At 48.9% G+C, this 23,202-nt stretch overlaps 1 protein-coding gene across 10 annotated transcripts in view; it reads left to right on the forward strand.

The window, feature by feature from the left end:
* CACNA1B (calcium voltage-gated channel subunit alpha1 B) overlaps positions 1–23,202 on the forward strand; it is a 192,692-nt gene that overhangs the window by 162,465 nt on the left and 7,025 nt on the right. For 8 of the 10 annotated variants that reach the window (XM_086684670.1, XM_086684668.1, XM_086684662.1 and 5 more), the window contains 7 exons: positions 553–697; positions 6,449–6,576; positions 12,400–12,496; positions 15,374–15,482; positions 20,401–20,508; positions 21,041–21,153; positions 22,040–22,167. In XM_086684670.1, the coding sequence (XP_086540796.1) occupies positions 553–697; positions 6,449–6,576; positions 12,400–12,496; positions 15,374–15,482; positions 20,401–20,508; positions 21,041–21,153; positions 22,040–22,167 (828 nt within the window). Of the gene's footprint in view, positions 1–552; positions 698–6,448; positions 6,577–10,741; positions 10,839–12,399; positions 12,497–15,373; positions 15,483–20,400; positions 20,509–21,040; positions 21,154–22,039; positions 22,168–23,202 lie in introns of all 10 variants that reach the window. The other 2 variants (XM_086684663.1, XM_086684671.1) reach the window with 1 other exon arrangement.

Here is a 23,202-nt window from a genome sequence, read left to right on the forward strand (position 1 = left end):
CAAGGAAGGCTGGGTGGAGGGGTGGGGGAGAGACCAGGAAGGCTGGTGGGCTCTGTTGGCTTTGAGGTGGCAGAGGTCCATGAATGGGCGCTCACCATGGTGCTGAATTTTGGTGCAGTGCCTTATTTTCAGTAAATAGTTCTTTCTGAGTTAATGATCAGTCCTAATGCCAGAGGATTCTTTTTAAGAAGCATGCATCTCTTGGGGCGCCTGGGTGGCTCAGTCATTTAAGAGTCCCACTTTGGCTCAGGTCATGATCTCGCGGCTCGTGGGTTCAAGCTCTGTGTTGACAGCTCAGAGCCTGGAGCCTGTTTGGATTCTATGTCTCCCTCTCTCTCTGCCCCTCCCCTGCTCATGCTCTGTCTCTGCCTCAAAAATAAATAAACATTAAAAAAAAAGCAGGTGTTTTTTACCCATACCTTACATGTGAGCAGGTTCTCTGCGGGAGGGAACCCAGAGAGGGTGTGCACTTGAACCGGCTCTTCTGAGATCCCTTCCCAGGCTGGTCCAGGCCTTCCTTTATGGGCCTCATAGCTCTGCCATTCTTCTCAGGAGTGCCACTGGGGAGGCCTGGCACGAGATCATGCTGTCTTGTCTCAGCAACCAGGCCTGTGATGAGCACGCCAATGCCAATGAGTGTGGGAGCGACTTTGCCTACTTTTACTTCGTCTCCTTCATCTTCCTTTGCTCCTTTCTGGTAAGTCCTGGTCACTGTGCCCATGTGTCCACCTGTCTCAGTCCATTCTGGGTCCCCCTACATCTGTGACTGATCCCCGATACTGATTCATGTCGCATTACAGGCTGATTCCATGTTGATGGTCCTGTATCCCCCGAACTGATGACCTCATTAACCCTAAAAGGACCCACCCTGTGATGAGCTCCTGTGGGCCTTGCCTTTCCTTCTTAAAAAGGGTTTAAATTTTCCATGGGACAGTTGTCCCTTAGTCTTTAGCCTCTGCCATGGTGCTGGGATACAAAGAAGCATCACTCCAGCCGTTGTGCCTGAGGCTGATGAGCCTCAGGAAACTGGTGGTTGGAGAGGTCAGTGGACTAGGTCCTAGGAGTGTTGATTTTATTCCAAGTCATCAGACACCGCTGGGAAACTTTGAGCTGGGGCATGACACGATCTGCGTGATGTTTTAAAATCTTGCTCTGGCTCTGGCTTCTGGTCAGGAGAGGCTGAAGAGTGGTCAGGGAGATTATTGGAGGTAATAGTGCCTAGAGAAGTGTGGGGATGAAGGGGGTTGAGGTGCATTTTAAAGGTAGAGTAGGGGCGCCTGGGTGGCGCAGTCGGTTAAGCGTCCGACTTCAGCCAGGTCACGATCTCGCGGTCCGGGAGTTCGAGCCCCGTGTCGGGCTCTGGGCTGATGGCTCGGAGCCTGGAGCCTGTTTCCGATTCTGTGTCTCCCTCTCTCTCTGCCCCTCCCCCGTTCGTGCTCTGTCTCTCTCTGTCCCAAAAATAAAAATAAAAAAAAAATAAATAAAAAAATAAAGGTAGAGCCAACATGACTGATGATTAAACACAGGCGTGAGAGAAGAAAAGAGAGAAAGTGTTGCCTGTGGTTTGCTGGGGTGGTGGAGAAACAAGCCCTGTGTGCTGCCAGCGGGGATGTGAGGTGGTGCAGCTGCTGTGGAGAACAGTAGGGTGGTTCTTCAGTAAAGTGAAAATAGAAACACAGTATGATCCAGCAGTTCTGCTTCCGGGTGTATGCCAGAATTGAAGGCAGGAACTTGAATAAATATTTGTACGCATACGTTCATAGCAGCATTATTCACAACAGCAAGAAGGTAAAAGCAATCAAAGTGTCCAGCAGCAAATGATTGGTAAACAACATGTGATGTGAACGTACAGGGAATATCATTTAACCTTCTAAAGAGAGGCAGTTCTGACATAAGCTACAATATGAATGAACTGTGAAGTCATTATGCTAAGTGAAATAAACCAGTGAGAAAAGAAAAACACTGTATGGTTTCACCTTTGAGGCCCCCTGAACAGTGAAGTTTTAGAGACGAGGACAGGATGGTGGGTGCCAGGGGCTAGAGGAGGGGATGGGAGTTAGGGTTTAATCAGGATAGAGTTTCAGTTGGGGAAGATATAAGAGTTCTGGGGCTGGACGGTGGGAATGGTTGCACAACACTGTGAATGTGCTTGATGCCATTGAACTGCACGCTTGTGGGTGTTTAAATTGATAAGCTTTGTTATGCATATTTTATTACAATTTTTTAAAATGATATTAAGAAAGACTTAACCTAAATCCTATTCAAACTCTTTGAAAAAATAGAAGAGGAAACACTTCCTAACACATCCTGTGATGTTGGCATTACCCTGATACCAACACTGGGAAGGATGCCCCAATAAAAGAAAACTACAGACCAATATCCCTGATAAATAGACAGTAAGAATCTTGGATAAACTAATTCCAACAACACGTTAAAAGGATTCTATACCATGATCAAATGGATTTATTCCAGGCATGCAAGGATGCATTTTCAACAAATGAAAATCAACCTATGTGATGAGGAAAAAACCCACCTGATTATCTCAATAGATGCTAAAAAAAAAAAGCATGTGACAAAATTCAATATCCTTTCATGATAGAAACACTTATAACATGATGGAGAACATTTATGAAAAACGTATAGCTAAGATGTATTCAGTGGTGAAAGACTGAAAACTTTTCCCCAAATACCAGGAACAAGACAAGGATGCCCAATTTTATCGCTTCTATTCAATTCAACATTGTGCTGGAAGGCCTAGCTAGAGCAGTTGGGCCAGAAAAAGAAACAAAAGGCATTCAGATTGGAAAGGAAAAGGTAGAGCTATCTCTAGTTAAAGATGATGTTATTGTATATATAGGACATCCCAAAGAATACACACACGTGCACGTGCGCGTGCACGTGCACCACACACACACACACACACACACATACACACACACAGTACTAAAACTAATAATTGAGTTAAAGTGTCAGGGTACAAAATCAACACACAAAAATCAGTTATGTTTCTATGCAACAGCAATAAACAACCTGAAAATGGGGCACCCAGTTGGTGAGCATCCGACTTCGGCTCAGGTCATGATCTCGCAGTTTGTGGGTTTGAGCCCCGTGCTGGGCTCCCTGCTGTCAGCACGGAGCCCACTTCAGATCTTCTCTCTCTCTCTCTCTGCCCCTCCCGTGTTTGTGTGCGCATGCTCTCTCTCTGTCAAAAATAAGTAAACATTAAAAAAAAAAAAAAACAACACAACAACCTGAAAAGGAAACTAAAGAAATAATTCCATTTCCAGTAGCATCCAAAGGGACAAAATATCTGGGAATCAATAAATACCCATGGAAATGAAACACTTGTACATTGTGAACTGCAAAATATTACTAAAATAAGTTAAAGATGACCTAATTCAATGAAAGGACATGCATGCCCATGGATCAGAAGACTTAGTAAGGTGGCAGTATCCCCACAAAGTGAGCTCCACATTCAGTGTGATCCTTGTCAGAGCTCTAATGGCCTTTCTGCAGAAATGGAAAAGCTTATCCTCAAACTCCTTTGGAATGGCAGGCAACTCCAATTTACAAAAAAGATTTTGAAAATTAAAGACCAAGTGAGAGAACTCATATTTCCCTATTTCATAACTTACTACTATAAAGCTATCATAAGTCAAAACAATGTGGCTGAATACACACTTTTCCAAAGAAGACATACAGCTGGCCTACGGGTACATGAAAAGGTGCTCGACATCACTCATCATCAGGAAAATGCAAATCAAAACCACAGTGACCTATCACGTCACACCTTTAGAATGGCCTATCATGAAAAAGACAAGAGATAGCAAGCGTTGGGAAAGATGTGGAGAAAAAAGAACCCCTGTCTAGTATTGGTAGGAATGTAAACTGGTGTAGCCACTATGGAAAACAGTATAGAGGTTCCTCAAAAAATTGAAAATAGAATTAAAATATGGCCCAGCAAATCCCATTTCTGGGTATATATCCAAAGGAAATGAAGACGGGATATTGAAGAGAAATATGCACGTCCGTGTTCATTGAAGCATTACTAACAGTAGGCAAGATACGGAAACAACCTAAGTGTTCATCAACAGATGAATGGATAAAGAAGATATGATACACCACACACACACACACGCACACACACACACACATACACTGGAGTATTATTCAGCCATTGAAAAGAAGGAAATCTTATCATTTGTGACAACATGGATGGATCTTGAGGGCATTATGCTAGTTGAAATAAGCCAGACAGAAAAAGACAAATACTGCATGATGTCACTTGTACGTGGAATTTTTTTTTGTTAAGTCAAATCCATAGAAACAGTAGAAAAGCTGTTGCCAGGGACTAGGGGGTTGGGAAAATAGGGAGAGGTTGGTAAAAGAGTACAAACTTTCATCTATAATATGAATAAAACCTGATGACATAATATCAAACATGGTGACTAGAGTGGATAACACTGTATTGTATAATTGAAATTTTCTAAGAGGGTAGAACTTAAATGTTCTACCAAAAAAAAATGTGATCTATATGTTAATTAACTAGACGGTAAGAATGCTATATATATCAGATTGACACAAGGTACACTTTAAATATCTTATAATTATGTCCGTTATATATATCTCAGTAAAGTTGGTGGTGGGAGGGGGACACTGTGGTATTGGTATAGCCCAGTGAGGTGGGATTGAGATTTCTGAAGTAAGTCCAAATATGTATGGACAATTGATTTTTGACAAGGATGCCAAGACTGTTCAGTATGGAAAGAATAGTTTTTTTAAGAAATGGTGAAGGAGGTGTCTGAATGGCTAAGTCAGTTAAGCCTCCGCTCTTAATTTCATCTCAGGTTATGTTCTCAGGGTTGTGAGATCAAGCCCTGTGTTGGGCTCCACACTGGGTGTGGAGTCTGCTTAAGATCTCTTTGTCTACTTCTACTTCTTTTACTCTCTCTGTCTTAAAAAAAATGATGAGGAGACAACTGGGTATCCACATGCAGAAAAGTAAAGATGAACCTCTATCTCACCACATACATATAACTGAACTCAGGATTGAGGAAAGACTTAAATATAAGAACTAAAACTATAAAACTCTTAAAAGAAAGCATAGAGGGCAGATCCTCATGATCTCTGATTTGGCAAAGGATTCCTAGATTTGACCCCAAAATCACAAGTAACAAAAGGAAAAATAAATTGGACTCTGCAAAATTAAAAACTTTTGTGCATCAAGAGGGATTATAAAAAATGTGAAAATACACTCTAAAGAATGGGAGAAAATATTTACAAATCACATATTTTATAAGGGGATAATATTGAAAACACATAAAGAACTCTTAGTACTCAACTAAAAAAGGCAACCATACAAAAAATGGACAAAGAATCAGAATAGACATTTTTGCAAAGAAGATAAATAAAATGGCCAAGAAGCACATGAAGATATTCAACATCTTTGGTCATTACGGAAACTCATATCAAAACCACACACTCCCTTCACACTCATCAGAATGGCTATAATAATAATTTTTTAATGGAAAATAACAAACATTGGCAAGGACTTGGAGAAATAGTAACGTTGTACATTGTGATAGGAATGTAAAATGCAGCATCTTCTGTGGAAAACAGTTTGGCCAAAAGGTGGAAAGAATCCAGATGTCCGTCAGTAGATGAATGGGTAAACAAATTGTGGTATATACCTACTATGGAATATTATTCAGCCTTAAAAAGCAGTGAAGTTCTGACACATGTTAAAATATGAATGAACTTCACAAAGTCATGCTAAGTGAAAGAAGCCAGGCACAAAAGATCCTATGTTGTATGATTCCTTTTATATGAAATATCCCAAATAGACAAGCCTCTAGATAGAGAACAGAGATTGGTGATTGCTGGGGAAGGGGAGGAGGAAGGAATAAGGGAGTGATTACTTAAGGTACAAGGTATTTTTCTGGGGTGATAGAGAAATTTTAAAACTAGAGAGGTGGTTGTTACATAATATTGTAAATACATTAAATGACACTGAATTGTATACTTCAAAATGATTAATTGTATGTTATGTGAATTTCAACTCAATTAAAAAAAAAAAAAAAAGCTGAGCTTTCAGCCTCTAGAGTCCAAAGTACTGACTCCGAAGTCACTGCTGTCCTTGAAGGCTAGCTAAGAGGAGAAGAAGATGGGGGTGGGAGTTTGTGGATGTGAATTAGGGTTGGGAAGCAGAAGCAGAGAGCAGGAGAGGTTAGGGGGAGCCTGTGGGATCTAGGACCTTGGGGGAGCGGGCCACCGCCTGTGGGTGGTGGTGGCAGTGGTGGTGTGGCAGAGGCCTAGGGGCTGGCTGGGTTAGAGTGGCTTCTGCTGCTGTGATGACTTCACATACAGAATTTGGCCAGAGGTAAGGGCTAGGATAGAGGGCAGGCTGAAGTCTCTTTATGTCACCCCTTTTCTCCTTCCTGTCCTACAGATGTTGAACCTCTTTGTGGCCGTGATCATGGACAATTTTGAGTACCTTACACGGGACTCTTCCATCTTAGGGCCTCACCATCTGGACGAGTTCATCCGGGTCTGGGCTGAGTACGACCCGGCCGCGTGGTGAGTGGCCCCCATGCTCTGTGGTCCTCAGGGCGGTCCATGCCACGGATCTTGGGACAGGGCTGGGTGGCTTCAGATCTGTGTCATGTGAGCGTCCCCCTCAGGTTTTGGTTGGGCCCACATGGTGGGGGGGGGGGTGCCGGGTCTCCTGTAGGTGGCACTCTCCTTCTCACTGCAACAGTGCTTTTACACCACTCCCTGGGCTGAGAAATGCTGTCTGAGACCCTCAGCCTAGCCCTTAGGAGGTTCCAGGGGGTCTGTGAGTCTCAGGGCTCTTGCTGAATGGGAGTGTACGGTTTCCACACAAGTCTGTTACATGAGGGTCGTAGAGGGCTCAAGGGAGAGGGTGTGGACACAGCAGAAGGGCTGTCTGTTGGGGCCTCACCATCCTCATGAAGCTTGGGGGACTTCATGGCAGAAATAACATTCTCCCCGATTGGCTCAGGCTTCTCCCTCTCTGCCATCTCCTTTGGGAGCAGGAGCCAACATGCATCTCTGTGTCCCCAGCCCAGGCTAAAAATAGTGGGTGCTTGGTGAACTTTTACTGAAATTAAAGGAGCTCTACCAGGAGGGGTCTAGTATGTGTAAGACCCTTTGGTCATGTTGGGAAAGGTTTACTGTATTGCATAAGTGAGGGGTGATTCGTTTCTAGACAGAGCAAGTGTGTCATAAGGGGACTGGCTTGGGTTAGAAGATTGTTCCATGATTCATGGGAGGGTCCTGCACACCCAGGACATACTTTTCATCCTTGGGGCTAGCAAAGCAGCATGGACTCACCATCTGCCCATTTGTCTGTTCCTTCATCACTTGCTCATTCACTTGCTTATTCATTCTTTTCACTCTCCCAAGTGGATACTTGAGTAGTTATTCAGGGCATGCTCTCTGCAAGGCCAAACACAGGACATGGAGGGGCCAAGAGACCTGGCTGCTGGGTAAGGCGCAGGCCTGCTCAGTGCCTTCCTTGCTCGTGGTGAGCACTCAGCAGGCATGAATGTGAATGAATAATGCATCAGTAACTGGGCGGGTGTCCGTCCCTTCCCTGCTCTAAGGGAGCAAGAAGACTTTGAAGGTGGGGTGTAGCCTCTTCCTGCCTCCTCTCTCTAAGGCCCCCCAGCCTGCCCATGTCCCTCTCACACAGCTGTGTTTGGTCACCCCTTGTGTGGAAGAGGCCTGGAGAAGATGGTCAGTGTCCTCATGGCGAGGACTTCCTGCTCGCAGAGTGCCTGAGGTTCTACCTGTTTTTCTCTCAACTGAAGCTCAGCATGAGGAGTGCTCCAGAGCTCTCTGACCCCTTAAGCTCCTGAAGGCCTGGGAGCTTGGCTGGGGTCCCCAACCCCCCTCTCATCCAACCTTCCTGGAGCCCCTACCCTTTCATGTGAGGATCCAGAAAGGTGCTGCGTGAGACCCTTCCCAAGCTGGGCAAACCCTGGAGCCACTGGCTACACCAGCAACCTTAGGGCACTTCCAGGCCTATAGTGTCTCTGGGTGTTTTTCACCATAGTGAAAAACTTACAATTTTCACACAGTGCAGAACAAGTGTGGCTCTTATTTATGTTTCATGGTGTAGGTGACCATTTTTGTGGTTGGAGAGTCCTGTCATTTTGCTGATGCACCAGCACAATGGCCCTGCAGTACTCAGTATCATTCTGGCATCCATAGGCTCAGAGGGTAGGCATGGGTTCTCTAGTCAGGAGAGCCCAGTCAAGTCAGAGGGCTGAAGAGACTCCAAGTAAGGCAGGCTTGAGGCTCATTCTAGGAAGTTCATCTGGACTGTGGTCTAAAGGCATGCTACTGTTTCTGGGCACGCTGTTTGTAGAGATGGTGTGGCAGAGAAACAGAGATGCTGTATGGGATGTGACTTGGACGAAGGGACAAAGGCAGGTCAGTGCGGGCCTGTGAGAGGGGAGGACCTCCCCCAAATATTTATGAACTATAGACCTAGGACTTCCCCTCCTCCAGCCACAGGTGGAGCAGAATTAGGACATACAGGAAATGGACTTGGGCCAGACCGTGGCTTTGCGGTGGTGCACTGGGGGGCTCGGACTGTTTTCCAAATCCAGAGTTCTTGAAAGTAGGGCCTCTGGAAGGGAGATTGGGAACATAGTAAAGAAAGTGCTTATGGAAGAGTAGACAGCAGATACAAGCTCACCCCAGGGGTGGCATCTGGGAAGCAGCACGCAAGACCGCAGTCCACAAGTAGCACAGATGTGAGTCACAACTAACACTCAGACTTGTTGCTCCCACCTGTGGCCTGGGCTGAAAACAACTTGCCTCCAGATGGCAGGGGACAGGGGAAGGCCCAGCAGAGGCAGCTGAGTGGATGGAGTCTGAACCCACATCCTTGGTAGGACAGAGGGTGGTTTGAACCTTTCACTAGCCTCCCTGGCAGATGCAAGGATGTGGTCATCTTTGTATCCCAGGTGGCCACTCTGGAGAGACTTAGAAATAACACAACTTTGTGAAATTTCCCAAGCTTTTATATGGTGTGTATGTGTGTGTTTGCACCTGTGTGGCTATGTGAGTGTGTGCACAAGTGTATACATGTGTGCATGGGTGTGTTTGTGTGTATGTGTACAGGTCTGTGCACACATGTAGCACGTGTGTATGCATGTACGCAGCAGACATACATGTGTGCTCGCGTGCACTTGGTTTGTGTGTATGTGTGCAAGCATGCACATGTGTGATTGTGTGCAAGTGTGTGAACGCAGCGCATGTTTGTGCGTACGTGTGTGTGGACACACGCGTGCATGGGTGCACATGGGCATATATGTTTGTGTGTGTGCATGTGTATGAATGCACGTGTGCGTGGCATATACGTGCACATGTGCGTGCGCACACATGCTGTGGAGAGATGAAGAAGGCATGGGGTTGTTGCTTTCTGATGCCACCTTCTCGAACCATTCTCTATGTTGCTTCTGCCTTGCTTGGTGGTGAAGTGTAGAGACTCAAAAGGGGAATCACAGTCACACGTTCTGTGAGCAGTCTGTCACTTCATCTCGATGTTCGTCCATCTGCCCAGTCAACATTCCTGAGCATCCGCCGTGTGCTGGGGACTGGGGGCCTGTAGGTGAAGCAAGTGTGTGCTCTCAGGACATTGAGCCCAGTGGGACTGTGGGAAAACAGAGGAGTCATAGTGTGAGGCCGGGGGGGTATTTGAGGAGGGAGAGACTCCGTGTGGCTGGTGACTCAGAGGAGGTAGCATCTGAGCCAAACTTAAGAGGGCAGAAAGGATTGAGCTCTAGAGATGGGGGTAGGGGCAGGGGTGAAGGGAAGGGGGTCTGTGTCTGACGGAGAAGAGAGCGCATTGCAAAGGGGCTGGAAGTGGGGCTTGGACAAGTTGAGAAGGCCTTCAAATTTGGGATACACAAGTAGCTTTGACTTTGTTTTGTAGGCAGTGAGGACAGTTTTTGAGTTGGAGTGACAGTATTATGCCCCTGCTTTACATCTGGTGTCATCTGAGGGGTTCGATGGCGGAAGAGAGAAGATGAGCCAAAGAACAGGCTGTGAATTGGGTTGGGTGATTATTGGGGCTGGGGGCTTTGCTGTGCTTCCAGCCCCTTTGTGGCTGGTCCTTTGGGTCCAGTGGAATTAGAAGCACCTTGGGTGAGGCCAGAGTGGGGCTTCTTCCTTCTTTCCGCTTTTCCAGAAGTCATTTGGAGCTGATTGGACTGAGGAGGTTCACAGTACAGGAAAGAGAAACATTTGGTGTTGGCCGGGGTGCCCACCCTGGGACAAGGGAGTCTTTAGCTGGACCACCAGATTCCAGGAGATTCAGGAGGCAGGGACAGTCAGGAGAGCCAGGCATGGGGTTGCAGGCACTCAGGGAGCCAGAGGAGGGGCTGTCAGAGCGGGTGGGTGAACAAGGCCCCGCGAGAGATGGACCAGCGGTTTTGGTGTGTGCACGGTGGGGGCTTGGGACAGGGGCCGGCACTTGTTCTGTATGGTGTGTCTCCTGCCTGCATCAGGCTCTGGAAATTGTGTTGGGATTGCCAAGCCTCCCAGGCTCTCCAAGCCCCAGGATTCCCTTCAGGGAGCTGCCTGTCCAGCCGCCTGGCTCCTCCTCCACGACTGTGCAAGGACACATCTTCCTGTCGCAGGCTGGGCGGGCGGGCGGGACGGGCTCATCGTGCCTCGGTTGCCATAACCTGTGACATTTCCTTTCCAGTTGCCGGATTCATTATAAGGATATGTACAGTTTGTTGCGTTGTATTGCGCCACCCGTTGGCTTAGGGAAGAACTGCCCTCGTAGGTTGGCCTACAAGGTTTGCAACTTCAGAGCCTCCATCCGACATACTCTTCCCTGCCCGAAATGCAAACACAGCACACACTCCCTGCCTGGTTTGGGAATGACGACACCTCACCTCTCTTTCCTCCTGTCCTGCCCTGCCCCGCACTCCAACCTCCTGGACGCTTTGGTCCCTCATCTAATCTCCCAACCCCTCCAGCTGGCTGGGGAGAGGCAGCCTTCTGAGGGAGCGCACACAAAGCTTTCTGGCTGGGCCTTGAGGGCAGGGGTCGGCTACTGGGTGGGAGCCGGGGGCCAGGCCCTGCCTGTGCCAAGGAAGCAGCTGTCTTACCCGGCTTTGCCTCCAGGCTCTCAAGTGGGTGCTAATGGTCAGACAGGCCCGAGGCCAAGGGCCCCAGAGGAGGGGAGCAGGGGTACCAGCAGACCAGGAGCAGCTGCCCCTCCCAGTCTGAAGAGCCCAACAGCCCAGGGATTTCTGGTCCCTGGGGGAGGAGAGGACAGAGGCAGTGGAGGCCCAAAGGCAGGCCCTCCTGCTTCACCTCTGGATTGATTCACTCAGCCAAGGCTGGGAACCCTGGGAGGAGGGCCAGGCCCTGGGGCACACACGCCTGCCAGGAAAAGTGGCCCCTTTTCTCTCTTGGGTGACCTGAACCCGACTGCGTCTCTGGGACCCCAAGCAGGTCCCACAGGCGGGTATCCCCAGGGTTGATGGGGACAGGCCTGGTGGCCTGTCTACCTTGGGAAGGCATAGTCAGCCCCCAGACACCTCCCTGGATCTGGAGACTTATCCCATTAGTTGGCCCCAGCCCTGTTCCTGGCGTGCTGTCAGGAGGGTGCAAGAGTGGCCCCAAGCCACATCCCACCCCAGCTGCCCACCACGCCCCTGCCCCCTACCCCCACCCTCACCCCCCCGCAATCTCCCATTTCCTGCCCAGCCCTGACTCCCAGCAGCAGCCCTGCCCTGGGCGGCCTCGGGCGTCTCTGGGCTTGGAGCAGGACTCACCCTTCAAGTTTGTCTCTAGAGCCTCGGGACTCCTTGCAGAACAGCGTGGCTCTCGCTCTAGTTTTCTGGCTTGTTTTAGATTTTTCTCCACTTTTTTAGCCTCTAGGCTAACTTTGAAGCAAATTGAGCATTAAGGAAAGCTGATATTTCTGCCGTGGTTCTTAGGCCGGCCTCATCGGTCATGTAATTCTGTCTACCAGCTCTCCCGGCATGGTGAAACAGCTCTTTTCTGATTTGGCATTATCTGTGGTTTCTAAAAGTGTAAAATCAGAAGTTGACAACCCAAAGCCGCCCCGATGCAGCCCTTCCTCATCCCTCCATGTTCATTAGCTCAGACGTCACCCCTGCCCGCTGCCCTGCGTGGGGCTGGAGTGTGGAGGTGAGGCTGGGGGGGGCAAGGAGGGGATCGAGTCAAGCAGAAAAGTCCCTCATTTTACGTATTTTGACTTTGGCATTTAATCTGACGCTGGTTAACTGGATCTGTTTTCTTGTCTGCTTCCTCCCCCCGCCCCCTCTTGCCGCACCCCTCCTGTGGACCCCACTCTGCCTCTGCCTCTCTGGGCCGGGTCTCCAGTGGGCGCATCAGTTACAATGACATGTTTGAGATGCTGAAACACATGTCCCCACCCCTGGGGCTGGGGAAGAAATGCCCTGCTCGAGTTGCATACAAGGTAGACCCCGACCCTGCACCCTGGAGGCTGGCTGTGCTGGGGCTGGTCTCCCGTCTCCTCTCGGGCTTGTCCGTCTGTCTGCTGCTCTGCTGTCTCACTGTTTCTTCCTTTTCTCTGCTCCAACCATCTCCTCTACCTTCCTGGACAGAGGGACACAGATACCATGATGGTACACCCGGCCCTTGTCCCTACAGGTCTGCCCCCTCTGAGAGCCCCGCAAAAGGCTCAGGAACCAGAGCCCTCCACCTGCCTTTTCCCCTTTCCTTCTCTTTCCTGGGAATTAGGAGACAGACCAGCTTTTTGACAGAAGCTGTTTTTGCTCTGGGCTCAGGACCGCACTCAGCTCCAGTGGAATTAACCAGCCCTCAGGGTCTGACCCTGGTGGAATAGGGGCGTGAAGGGCCTCTGGGACACCTGAAGAACCCACTCCCAGCTCAGCACATGCAGAATTTCCCCAGGCCTGGGCATCTCCAGGGGTTTGTAGGTTTCACAGTGGGAAGGAGGCACTGTGGTATTAGGAAGGAAAGGGTGCCAGGGAGAGATGTCCTTCTGTCATTCCTGGGGCTTCAGAGGGCTGCAGCAGAGTAAGGACAGTTTCAGGGGCCCAGGTAGTCCCATGCCCCTCTCCCAGGAGGCTGAGTTGCAAAGAAGGGGTAAACTGAGGGACACCTCCAGGCTTCCCTCCTGGGGGGCAAGCAAGTCACATGGCCCAGCCCCAAGCCTGCTCCCACTTGCCCATGTGCCCTCAGTCACCCCCCACCCTTGGTGTAAGCACCTTCCATCCCTCCAGCACCCCCACCCCCACCCCTCCTGCTGTACCCAGTGCTCCCAGAAAACAGAGCCGGCCCCAGGTTCTACTGCTCCACCAGCATGTGTCCAGAGCCTCCCTGTCACCACCCTCTCTCTGAGCAAGCTTCCCACCAGAACTTTCATCTCTCTGGTTCTGTCCATGTTGTCTGTCTCTGTGCTCTGAATCTGGGCATGCATCTGTCACCTGGCTCAGCACAGCCTTTGGAAGCTAAGTGGCTCCTTCACGCCACAGACAGATGCCTCTGATGTCTTCCTTGCCCTCCCCTGCCTGGCATGCATGTTGTACCTGCTTGCAAGGCTCTAGCTTTGTCCCCAAGAAGGAGAGTTCTGTCCACACTGATACCTGGGGCCAGGTTGGGCATGCAGGGCCCTGATGGGCTGGCCTTTAGGGCCCTTCCCCAGCTGTGCTGGCCAGCTCTGAGGTTCTGGTCATGAATAGACCAGGGGAGTCCTGGGGTGGGTAGGAATGGATGGGCTTGGGGAGCTGGCGAGAGTCCAGGAGATGCACAGAGTGCTGTGACCACGAGGGTCTAGGCCCAGTGTGGAGATGCCTGTCTGTTTGCCTTGGCCTTGCCCTTCTAGGGCCTAGGCAGGCAGAGGAGAGCCTCTGGTGAAGGTGCCCTGGACAGAGCTCTCTTCTCTTGGAAATCACCTACTTGCTTCTCCTTCATGCTGGAACCTAACTCCTTGACTCCCCTGGAGAGGAGTCCCTCTGCCTCTTCTAATGCCATCAGTGCTGGTCTGCAGGGACACTGTGCTCTGGAAAGTCGATTTTCCTGGTGTGCATCACACAGGTGATGTGTGAGGTCCTGGGACCATGATTGGATGTGCCAGGTGGGGCTTTGCCAGCATTCGGGGTGTGTGTGTTGGGGCGGGGGAAGAGTCTGGGCTATTGTCTCTAGCCACCCACTCTCTCTGTTAGACTGAAGATTGGATTTGGGGCCAAGACACTGGGGGCAGGGCGGGGGGCCCAACCCAGAGGGAAAGAGAGGCTGTGTGTCACAGGATACAGGCTTGGCAGAGGGCAGGCAGACCCCAGAGAGGGGCCCTGTGCCTCTGTCTCTAGTTCTGTCATGTGGTAGAGGACAAGAGGCTGCTGGGAGAAGACAGGAGGGTCACAGTGTCCCTAGGGCTCCGCCTGGCCAGCTAAGTGACCTCCCATGCTGAGGACATTCCAGACACACGAGGGATACTTTTGCTCCTGGAGATCACATAAGTTCTCAGAGCCTCAGGTTCTGGGCAGCTGCTGGCTATATCCAGAGGTCTGTGGTATAGACACATGTCTGTCTCCAGCTGTTCTGTCTTTGAAAAATGAGGAGAGGGAAGAGGAGACAGGTAACAAAGAAGCAGTCTGGTCCAGAGTACCAGTGCGATGGCCCTGAGCTGCTTCCTGCCAGCCTTCACACTGGCCTTGTACGGTCCCATCTGTTCTGGGTCCTTCTGACTGCAAGGTGCTAGCCGCTTTGGGCGAGTGGCAGCAGACATCTCTTCCAGGCCCCCTGGCTGGGTGGTGAGGGACAGAAGTCTTCCTGGGGTGGAGGGATGCCTCACTGGGAGGTGGAGCTCAGAGCCATGCTCTTGGCCATCCCACCCCTTGTCCAGTGCTCTAGGCTGTGGGTGGAGGACATGACATTGGGCAGAGCCGTAAGGGCAGGGATCCTCCCTCCTGTTTGTGGGCTCTCCCAGGGCCCAGCCTCAGTTCTGCAGTCCAGACTCCTCCCTCTTCATCCCAGGCCATATGCCTTGGGCAGGGGTCCTTCCGGCTAAGCATGTACCTGTTCTTTCAGAGGGATCCAGGCTTCTGGCTTGGCCCCATGCTACAATCCTTATCTGTACTTCTACTTTTCTGCAGCTAGGAGAATCTTCAGCTCAGATGAGGGTGGGGATCCAAGGGTGAGTGTGAATGCTGGCAAAACTCCCAGCCACCCAACCTTGCTTGGCCCTAGGCACCTGCAGAAGCTACTTCCAGGAGGCCAAGCCCAGCCTCTAGGGGCTTTGAGCACCTTGTAGTCCTGTGGCGGAGGGACCCCCGTAGGCCTGGCCCTGACCTGCTCCCCTTGTCCCTAGCGCCTGGTTCGCATGAACATGCCCATCTCCAATGAGGACATGACTGTCCACTTCACGTCCACGCTGATGGCCCTCATTCGGACCGCACTGGAGATCAAGCTGGCTCCAGGTGAGCAAGGCAGCATCTGGGGAGGGCACCAAGCCAGGGCTGGGCAATGCACTTCAGAGCCACCCGCAGGTGGGCATGCAGGGAGGGGGGTGAGGGGGCTTGTCTGGAGGGGACTGAAGACAGCTGCCCATGGCACCTCGGTCGGACACTGACTTTATCCCCTGATAACCATTCTGCATGTGAGCATTTTAATGATCCCATTTTCCTTTGAGGGATCTGAGGTGCCGTGAGATTAAATGACTTGTCCGGGTTACCCAGAGCTAGAGTGTGTTAGAACCAGAACATAACCTGGCCCAGGTTTACATGAGCCGGTACCCTTCCAGGGTGAAGAGTCTGTGTGCCTTCTGCCCACTCACCGTAGTGAGCCCAGTCCCTGTCAGGTCCTCTCCTGAGCTAACCGACAGGACCACATAGTCTGTGCCAAATCTAGGGGAGAACAAACTCTAGTGTGTCCTCTCCACCTTCACCTTTGTATGATGACTGCTTTATCTTCACAGAGAAAATTAGAGCCACCAGAGGGGATCTGCACCATCCCTACCCCACACTGCCCTCCTGGCTGCACCTGTGCCCTTGAGCTCAGCCTCTTTGTTTGTAATGGATGAGTCAGGGCCTGTCCCTACCTTCTCCTCATCTCCCCAAAGATGTCAAGCCAGAAATTCTGTACCCTGCTTCTTGTCTCGTTCCATTTTTTCGCTATATTAGATTATTTGTATCGACATCTCTCCCATCTTTAAAAGGTTTTCTTCCCCCTCCATTAGCTTCCCTATTTGTATTTTTTCCTTTATCACAACCAGCTCCTTGAGAGACTGGTCTGTATTGCCTCTCTGATGTCTCTTTTTCAGGCTGCAGTCGGGCTTTCACTGCAATAGTGAACTGCTCGTGTTAAGCTCTCCAGTGACCTCCATGTGCTCAGCCCTTATCTTACTTACTTATCAGCAGCCTTTCCTCTGCTGTCACTTACTTCTTTTTGAACCCCTTTGATGTTTCTTGTTCTGTTTTCTCTTGTCTCCCACTGTCTGAATGTCACTGTGCACATCAGACTGTTCTCTTTGCCACCGTTGTCATTCTGTCTACTCTCACGGCTCTAAATACTGTGAATTCCAACATTTGGGTTTTTAGTCCCAACTCCAGACATGTGTTGTCATGCGAGGAGTTACGTGAGGGAAGTTATTTACTGTCTCCACTTGGAGGCCCAGTAAACACTACAAAGTCCCTGTGGCCAATCTTGAGTGCCACATATTCCCCCTGGTCTTTCCCACCTCCGTCGGTGGCAACTCTGTTCTTCCTGTTAGTCACTCAAGCCAAAACCTTTATAGTGATTCTTACCTCCTCTTCCCCGCCCCCCCACCCCTTACTCCAGTTCTGATCCATATCTGATCTCTTGTCACATCTTCTGACTCTACCTTCAAAATACACCAGAACATGATCACTTTTTTGCCCTCTCCCACTGCCAGCTCCTGGTCCAAGCCATGTTCTCTTGGGTCTTGACTAGATTGTGGCAGTAGCTGCCCACTGGTCTGCTTCTGCCCTTGTCTGCCTTCAACATAACACTCGATAACTTCAGCAACTTAAATGAAATGGAAAAATTTGTTGACACAAACTATCAAGCTCATTCAAGAATAGATAACCTGAGTGGGTTAAAAAAAAGGAAGAGAGAATCTGAGTAGCACTATATTTATTAAAGAAATTAAATTCTAGCTAAAAGCCTTCCAACCAAAAAAATCCCAGGCCCAGTTAGGTCCATAGGTGAAGCCTACCAAACATTTAAGGAAGAAATAATACCAATTCTCTATAAACTCTTCCAGAAAATAGAAAAAGAGAAGATATTTCTCAACTTACTGTATGCTGCTGACATGATTCTGATACCAAGACTAGACAAAGATATTATAAGAAAAGAAAATTTCAGATCAACATCCCTCATGACTATAGGCACAAAAATATTCAACACGATTTTAGCAAATTGAATGTAGCTATGTTTGTGTGTGTGTGTGTGTGTGTGTGTGTGTGTGTATTTGTGTGATGACAAAGTAGAGTTTATCCCAGGAATGCAAGTTGAGTTCAAGTTTAAAAATTAATCCATGTAATTTAACATGTCAAAGAAGTAAAACTATCTAACCATCTCAATAGATACAGAAAAAGCATTTCATAAAATTAAATATCTATTCATGATTGTGAAAATTCTGCATAGACTAGAAATGAAAGGAAACACCCTCAATCTGATCAAGGATATTTATGAAAAACTTTCAGTGATTGACACACTTAACAAAGACTGACTCTGTTCCCCCTAAGATCAAGAACAAAGGAAGGATGTCTACTGTGACCATTCTTGTTCAACATCATACTTTAGGTTCTTGCCATTGTAATTAGTTAAGAAAAAGAAATAGGAGGCATACCAATTGGAAGGGAAGAAATAAAACTGCCTCTATTCACAATTGATGTGATCATCAATGGAGAAGATGTGAAAGACTCTAATAAAAAGTTAATAAAACAGAAGCATCTGCAAGCCAAGGAATGTCAAGGATGGCTGGGAACCACCAACATCTAGAAACAGGCAAGGAAGGATTCTTCATCAGAACATTTGGGGGGGTGGGCACAGTGATGTGGATACCTTGCTTTTGAGCTTCTGGCCTCCAGAACTGAAATAATAAATCCCTATTGTTTCAAGCCAGTAAACAAAAGTTTCTAAAACCAATAACACAAGTATAGCAAAGTCACAGGATACAAGATCAATACATAAAAAGTAAATGTGTTTCTATATATTAGCAATTAGGAATTGAAATGGAAAAAATTTCCATTAAATTTGCACCAAAAACATGAGATACTTCTGTGTTGCTGTATAACTCTAAAAAGTATATATGTGAGATTTGTATGTGGCAGATTTCAGAACATTGACTGAAGGAATCAAAGAAGACCTAAATAAATCAAGCACTGCCTCATCTTCATGCATTGGAAGACTCCATATTTTCATGATGTCAGTTCTTCCCATATTGAACAATAGAATAAATGTTAACCCAGTCAAAATCCTTGCAGCCTTTTTAGGTAGAAATGTCCAAATTGACTCTGAAATGTGTGTAGAAAAGCAAAAGACCTTGAGTAGCAAACAATTTTGAAAGAAGAACAAAGTTGGAAAATTCACTGTACCTGAATCAAATACTTTGTATGAAGCATGTTAATCAAAGTGTGTAGTGTTAGTGACAGGACAGAGACATAAGTCATTGCAACACATAGAGACTCACCCTCACATTTCAATGGGTTTTTGGTAAGTTGTAGAGGCGATTAATGGAGAAAAGATAATTATTTCAACAAATGGTACTGGAAAAATATAGACAACTATATGCTAAAAAAAGGAGAGACATCTTGACATTTAGTATCTTAGTCTGCTTGCGTTGCCCTAACAAAATACTATAACTCAGTGGCTTAAACACAGAAATTTATGTCTCACCGTCTGGAGGCTGAACGTCCAAATCAAGGTGCTGGAAGATAGGTTTCATTGTGGGGCCTGGTCACCGTCTCACCGTGTGCTCATGTGGTCTTTCCTTGAGTGCGTGCAGAGAGTGAGCGAATTTTCTGGTGTCTCTTCTTATAAGGACACTAAATATGGGTCAGGGCCCCACCCTTATGACTTCATTTCACCTTAATTATCTCTTCTAGGCCTTATCTCCAAATACAGTCACAATGAGGGCATACATACAAAAAAACCCTACACCTACATAAAAAACATATAAGCAAATGTTTACAGCTTTATTTCATAATCACCTCAAAATGTAAGCAACTCAAATGTCCACAACTGGTGAATGGATAAACAAACTGTGGACTATCTGTACAATGAGGTAGTACTCAGCATTCAAAAGAAACAGACTTCTGATACATTCAGCAACATGGATGGATCTATATGCATCATGCTGAGTAGAAAAAGTCCTACTCAAAAGCCAGTACACCACCGATGATGTTGTTTGTGTGACATTCTGGAGAAGGCAAAACAACCAAGACTGAAAACACATCAGCGATGGGATGGATGGGAAGAGGATAAGGGGTCAGCTACAAAGGGATCAAACAGAGGAACTTTGGCAGTGGTGCGTGTACCATGTCTCTATTGTGGATACATGGTTTTAGGCATCTACCAAAATTCACAGAATGGGATGACTAAAAAGGGTGAATTTCATTGTATGTATGTTATACCATAATAAACCTGATTGTTTAAAAAAAAAAAAAAAAAGATAAACCCGAGTATTCTATCCCTCTGTTCAGCCCCCTCTGCTGCATCCCATCTCAACATCCGCTCCCTTGCATTCCCTGCCCCCCCACCCCCACCCCACCATGAGCCTTGCTGTCCTGGCTCATTGTGTAACACACTAAGGCCTTTGCACTGCCTCATGCCTTCCTGCCTACAGGGTCTTACATACATGCCACCTTCTCATGAGACCTTTCCTGACTACCATGTCCAAAATCCCTCCCTCCTTGGCTTTTTCTGCACCCAACATAACTGGATTTTAACTTACTGCCACTTTATTGTTAATAAAAGCCACATCATGCCACAAAGGAAGCTCCTTTGTTTTTGTTCCATCACCTAGAACAGTACCTTGCATGTGGTGGGTGTTCCCTCAGTAGTTCTGAATGGGTGGACGCATGGGTGGATGAATGGCTGGACTGCCACCGAATTCCGAATTCCGTCTCGGCTCCCAGGGCCTACACACACACGTGCCTCTGTCTGTAGGCAGGTTTCCGGCAGGAGGAGCTCTGACAGCCGCCATGATGGTGTTTCTTCCCACTTGGCCTTTCTCCTAGCATTGTGTTTGCCCCACATCCCTCCCCACACCACACCTCTCCCCGCCTGCCCCAGCTTGGCCTGCTTCCCCAAGGGGGCTATGGGATAGCTCCTTATATATTTCTTCTCCTCCACACCCTTGTCCCATCCTAGCTGGCACAAAGCAGCATCAGTGTGATGCGGAGTTGAGGAAGGAGATTTCCTCCGTGTGGGCCAATCTGCCCCAGAAGACCCTGGATTTACTGGTGCCACCTCATAAACGTAAGTGAAGGCAGGAAATTCCCCATCCTCATGCCCCTTTCGTGTCCCACCCAGAGGCAGAGCTGGGAGGCCTGGGCCAGGGCAGCCTTGTAGATAGTCTAGACTTTGTTTCCACCTGCAGGGAAAACAGTCTTACAAGTGAGTGCACAGGGGCTGTGGGAGGGGGTGACCTGGGATTTATTCTGTGGCCACAGCCACCCACACTCCTGGTGGGGTGTATATGTCAAAAAGCCCAGGGAAAAGCAGGGAGACTCCTACAGTCAGAGATGCCAAAAAGGACGATGTGCTTAAAGATTAAACTCCACATCCACTCTTTTGGGAGGAGATTGAGGGCCCTGTGGAGATAGTCAGTGCAGCTCCAGGGGTTATGTGCTGTGTCAGGAAGCTCAATGTGGGGACTGTGCAGCTTTAGCCAAGCCCTGTGCTTCTGTCTGAGTGTGTCCAGGAGTCCGTGTGGTGGGAGCTGTTTCCTCAGCGCCCTCCACCCTGCCTTCCTTCTTTAGATTCCATCCTCTATTTTCTCTCCTTCCAGCTGACGAGATGACAGTGGGGAAAGTCTATGCAGCTCTGATGATATTTGACTTCTACAAACAGAACAAGACCACCAGAGACCAGATTCACCAGGCCACTGGAGGCCTATCCCAGGTATCAGGTTCCAAGATTTCCAAGAAGTAAATCTGAGGCTCTGGCACCCTTCAGTTGTTTGACAGCGAGGGAACCCACACCCTTCTTGGAGATTGCACAGCGGGAAAAGGAAGATGAGAGGTTTCTGCAGCCGCCTCCGCTCTCTGGCCCCAAAGTCAGAAGCTCCATACAGCCTGTATTCTTCCCAATGGCTGGTCTCTTGCTGGTACTGGGGATCCCCTGACTTGAGAGCTAGTGTTCAGGAACAGAAAAGGGGCTGAGAACAGAATCCCCTGGAGATACCACTTTTTTAAGTGGTAGAGGAAAGAAGTTTGAAGAATGCTTGAGGAGGAGGTTTGAGGAAGTCCCTACACACAGGCAGGGACCAGAGAGATTTAAACTGATGGGTCCTGGGTCATGATTTCTTCCACTCATGACTCTGACTGAGCTGGTTTGGGGGCCCATCTTCCCAATGTCATCCATCAAAGATAACAACTTTCCCACACAGCCAAAATAGCAGTGACCACATGCAGACTCTCTGTCTAGAAAGTGTCCATCTGGTGTCCAGAGCTTATAGGGACATTCACCCACCTTGGGAATGGGAATCTGGGGCTCATGCAGCCTCTGTCAATCCACTTTGATGATGAGATGAGGTCTTTTTACCATTTGTAATTGGATGTAGTCTCCAGATTTTGTAGGTAGGGAGGCAGAGGCTCCAAGAAGTGAAATTACTTTTCTGAAGTCGCTCACAGTCCGGGTTTGGAGTAAGCCTGCCTCATATGGCAGCCCTCATAGGGCTGGGGGTAGGGCAGAAGGAGCCACAAGCCATGTTGTGGGCTCAGGGCAGCTTTCTGGGGCACCTGCCTCTGCCCTAGAGCTCTTCCTCTTCTTTGTGTCCCTTGTGCAGATGGGCCCTGTGTCCCTCTTCCACCCTCTGAAGGCCACCCTGGAGCAGACACAGCCGGCCGTGCTCCGAGGAGCCCGGGTGTTCCTTCGGCAGAAGAGCTCTGCGTCCCTCAGCAACGGTGGGGCAGTGTGAGTACCAGGCCCCAGGGTGTGCGGTGCAGGGAGGAAGGTCCTCCACCTCTCAGAGGGGCTCCTTGTAGGCAGTGCTTCAGGACAGGGAGCCCTTGTCCCATCGCCCCTTTGGGGGGATCAGCTCTACCATCCACCCTGCACCCACCTCCCACCAGATGGTGCTGCCTGAGAGCTTGTCCTGCTCTGCTGCTGGAGCGGTCTCTGTGGTGGACTCCAAAGCTCATTCCTGAAGTGTTAAGTGGGTGCCTCTGACAGCACTGAGGCCCAAGGATTTAGACAGCTGATGATTCCCAGTCACCTCCCGCTGTTCGTGCCCATTTGTCTTTCCAGTGAGGAGCCTTTGCTTCCTCCCTGGCCTTTGGTGCCTGCCGACCACTGCGAAATTTTTTGTTTCCTCCTCAGTCCTCACCCCTGTCTGTTGATGGCCTATTTGTGTTCTCAACTTCCGAACTCCTCTGAGACATTTTCCCTCTCATATCTCCATTCTGGTAGTGATTTCTGAAACAACTATATTTTGTAGGCAAATTGTTAATATCCTTTTCACCTATCCCCTAACTCTTGCTGTAGTAATTCTTGGTATTGAACCACCCAAAACCAAGTGTTACAACAGTCACCCTTCTTGCACCGTGGAGCGCTGAAAGGTGGCACCTGGCAGGCAGGTTGGGCCTGGCCATCTCATTGGCCAAAGCAAATCAGTGGCCGAGCACACAGTGGGACGTGAGCTCTGCGTCACTGAGCAAGGGCTGAGGCGCGGGGCCTATACCAGCCCGGGCACAGCATGCATGGTGAGAGCTCCCAATGTCTTCCTCTCCTGGACATGTTTTGGACCTTCTTTTCTGAAGCCTGGTTGTGGGTCATGGAGTGTTAATCAGGTAGGTTTTGCTGAGGAATAAACTGCTATAACTTAGTGGTGTGTTACTTCTCACATTCAGGGGCCAGCTTGGCAGCTCTTGGGTCCTGGGCCCGGGCTAGCTCGCCTGGGCCTGGTGGACCCATGAGATGTCTTTCTGGATCGTTCTAAGCCAGATTTCA

This window comes from Puma concolor, chromosome D4 (assembly GCF_028749965.1).
Source record: "Puma concolor isolate L17-30 chromosome D4, mPumCon1.1.hap2, whole genome shotgun sequence".
Taxonomy (NCBI): Eukaryota; Metazoa; Chordata; class Mammalia; order Carnivora; family Felidae; genus Puma; species Puma concolor.